The sequence below is a fragment of the Urtica dioica genome, chromosome 12, assembly GCF_054948205.1.
Source record: "Urtica dioica subsp. dioica isolate 48M chromosome 12, U.dioica_male_clone48M_v1_H2, whole genome shotgun sequence".
Classification (NCBI taxonomy): Eukaryota; Viridiplantae; Streptophyta; class Magnoliopsida; order Rosales; family Urticaceae; genus Urtica; species Urtica dioica.
In genome coordinates this window covers 7,875,476-7,879,177 of record NC_142767.1, presented here as the reverse complement: position 1 = coordinate 7,879,177, position 3,702 = coordinate 7,875,476, and the positions used below count along the sequence as shown (strand labels likewise).

The window sequence follows — 3,702 nt, the reverse complement described above, 5'->3', positions numbered from 1 at the left end:
AGTGGAGAAATATCAAGACTAAACGTCATAGTTGCAAAATACCTAAAATTGGACTTTTGACCTAAAATCAGACAAAAATGCAATTTCTAAGCTAATTTTTCCCTCTTAAATCTTTGAATTTCATCGGAAATCATTCAAAATCATCGGAAATCATCTTAAATCTTTGAATTTCATCCGAAATCATCAAAAATCATCTTAAAATCTTGGATTTCATCGTAAATCATTGTATTTCATCGAAGAAATCTATGAATTGCATAGGATTTCATCTTAAATCATCGTATTTCATCGGAAAAAAAATCTCAATTTCAAAATCTTAGTTTTTCCAAAACCGATCAAAATCAATCCAAATAATCTAATAATCACCATAATCATTATCAAAACTATCCTACAACAATTCCACCACGAAATAAAGATGAAAATCTTACCAATATTGTCATGTTGATCGTCGCAATTCTAAATCCAAAAAAAAAAAAGAAAAAATCATTGCAACTGAAAACGAGGGAGAGAGTGAAAGAGGGAAAAATGAACTAAAAATGCAATTTTTTTTTTTCCGATTTTGGGTCAAAAATCCACTTTTAGATATTTCCCCATTTCCACCACGTTCTGCCAATAATTCACATCACTAATTTTAAATTCTAATAATTTTCTTATTTGATCATCACTTCCCACTTCTTTTCTATTTTTTCTTGCGCCTCGTTCTCTATCAAGCTTTGTTTCAGTTAAACACAGTATCTTCTAAAGCTTTATCGTTGTAGGCTTCTAAGTTGTATATCAGTTCTAATTGATCCTTATCAAAGTTCAACATATAAATTAAGATCTTCAATGCTAACAAATCCTTTGACCTGTAACCCCTTTCCAACCTAAATACTTATCCTGTCTAATCAATCTATACATACAGCTTCAGGAATATAAGGTGACCGCAATCAAAATGATGCTAGCAATGAAGCGACCAGCACTTGGTTCACTCTTTCTTCAAAACCGCCGTTCCCTAATGTCTCCCCAGAGTGTAGGATCAGATTGAGAAAGGATACATTTTGATGTGTGCTTCTTATCCGAAATCAGATTGTGTTATATACACGAACAAGGAATCTGATCTCCATTGACCATCATTGTTTCTCTATCTCTGTCCTTGTGTGTGCGTGTGCGTGCGTGTGTGTGTGTTGATAGCTATGCTTTATTTTCCTATGATACGTGGATGTGCTGTTTTGCAATGTTGGTTCTCTAAAAGACAAAAACTACCAAGGAAAGAAACTACTTTCTAGTTTTCTCACATGTATGTTTGGAAAGAGATTTTCACCTATAATACAGGATAGACTGAAGTTCAATATTATAAAAGAGCCAAGGAAGAGAACAAAAAATAAATTGCATATAACAATGAGCTCAACTGAACTCATAACACATAAATATCAAGTCAAAAATCTTAAAACTGCTGAGGAACATCTCATCGGCAGCGATACACCAACCCAAAATTTTAAACGTTGAATAAACTAAACAGCCTGACTAGTTAAGGCTAAAGGTCGAACATAAGCATCTCCTTTCGGCAGATCAGAAATCAAAACATGAAAACTAATTTACCCTCCATTTGTTTTTTTTTTTTAGACCTTTATAACGTTTAGGTGTTGGTGGCCCTGGTGTAGATCTGCTGACTCGCATGAGCTGCGACCATTCTAATCAAACCCTTTGCCATCAGATCCTTGATGGCTCTGCGTGCCAGCGATCCACTAATCTGAAAGAAAAAAAATATAACCAACACAATGTAAGACTAGAAGCAGAATTTAAAGGAAAATTCAAATTTGTTGCTCAAGAATTCAGCAAAACAAGAATTTCCTTTCTCCAATAACACTTGGGGGCCAATGTCAAACTGCCCCAAATTCATAATAAAAAAAATAGATCATCATTCCATCTGAATGCAATTCAAGATCTTAGGGTTTCAGGTATAATCCTTTGCAGACGCTTCTGAATACATTTTAGTGAAGCTTAGGATTCGGGAAGGGAGAGTTTTGAGCTCTCTATTATCCATTTATGTCGTACTCCGGAGCATTTTATCAATAGAATTATCAGGTTCTAGAACTTCACCCACCAAAGGTACAAAGTTCAATGGCATAAAATATTCTATGAAGCATACAGAGCTCGGATAGTTTCAGGATTTGTATGACGTGTAACAAGTGAGAAAACATACCCTCAGTCTGTCAGAAAGAATCGAGGGAGTGACGAGCTTGAACTTGGGAACCTCGACGAGAAGCTTGTCATAGGTCGCCTGGTCAAAGAGAACCATGTTGTTCACCTTTTCCTTTTGCTTTCCCTTGCTCCACTTCTGCAAACCCAAACCCACACAGTTAACAAGTGACCCAAAATCCAATCACCAAACAAGTACAATATTTAGCTTCATCGAAAACCCACCCAACAAGTGTTCAAGCACATACTGTTAAAGTCGTGATTTTTACTCACCGGAGTATCACATTCGAACAGAAACTAATCTAATTTCGCAAAACAGCACGGGAAAAGAGAGTACTAACAAATGAGACTAATTTCCTCTCAATCACAGTACATACAAATATAAATGTAAACCCTAATTCAAACCATGACATTACCTTCTTCTTCTGCTTGCCTCCACCGGACTTGGCGGGCTTTGATGACGGCGGGGGAACCTTGTCCTTCTTCGGCGCCTACGATTTCAATAAACAATAACTAAAATTAGATGCCGAGATTTTCTCAAATTCTAAATCTTTTTCCCGGCGAGAATATAGAAACTCACCATTGGGATCTAGGTTCTCCTGAGGTCGCCGAGTAAGGTGATACGGCGTCGATCGAGCTCTGTCACAGAATGCGGATGATTAGGTTTAACGGAGATGGTACATCTGTATTGTATATATTGAACAATGCGAATTAGGGTTTTGAGACTTACGATTGGATTCAAAATTCAAAACCCGACCCGTTTAAATCAATACAGCCCAGCCCAGCAAAGGTGGGTACGCAATAATAACTTTTTTAAAAATTAATTACCTGTCATCTTTCAGTTTCAAATTTAATTCCTTGAACATCGTATTAACTAATATCATCAACATATTTATACAGTTTTATTTTGATTTTTTTTTTATTTTATCTAGCTTTTTCTATTCACATTCTCATTTCTAAATACAAAAAAAAAAAAAAAAAAATAGTATGAAAACTTTGAAAAACTAACTATTCATTGAATGTTTGAAAATACTAAGATTCTTGAAAATACTAATTATTTAGAAAAAATTTTACTAAAATCCACTCTATCTCTCTCTCTCAAATTTACTTGATCTTCAATTGCGGTCTTCCTTTTTTTCATTGTTTGAATGTTTAGAGTTTTGCACTCAGTATATATACGAAATCAAGTGATATGCAAAGTTAAAAATATGACTTCGATATGTTTTTTAAGTCTTTTCAAATGTGGAAAAATTTTATGGTTGAAGATTTAAGGAAATGTTTGTCAATAATTTTTTAGATGTCAATATATAGTTAAAATGCTAGTGTGCGAAGAAATTCAAATACATATGTTGGTAGATGGAGAAAATAGGCTTATGCTGAGACTACAAGCCTTACTTAAGAAATATCAAAAACATTAAATAAAGCCAACTAACTAGAAATACATATGAAAAGAAATGCGGACTGTCAATGTATGAGAACAAATGTCATCTGGTAAAAATGTCAAATGAAGGGCACGCACTTCTACTG

At 34.5% G+C, this 3,702-nt stretch overlaps 1 protein-coding gene across 1 annotated transcript; it reads right to left on the bottom strand.

The window, feature by feature from the left end:
- Positions 1 to 1,347: 1,347 nt before the first annotated feature.
- On the bottom strand, positions 1,348 to 2,882 carry LOC149378882 (small ribosomal subunit protein eS25w-like). The gene is made up of 4 exons (XM_089604305.1): positions 2,756 to 2,882; positions 2,592 to 2,666; positions 2,180 to 2,314; positions 1,348 to 1,726 (listed from the first exon to the last, which is right to left on the bottom strand). Exons 1-4 carry the CDS (start codon positions 2,756 to 2,758, stop codon positions 1,613 to 1,615), a joined length of 327 nt encoding a protein of 108 aa, XP_089460431.1. The 5' UTR covers positions 2,759 to 2,882; the 3' UTR covers positions 1,348 to 1,612.
- Positions 2,883 to 3,702: the final 820 nt, after the last annotated feature.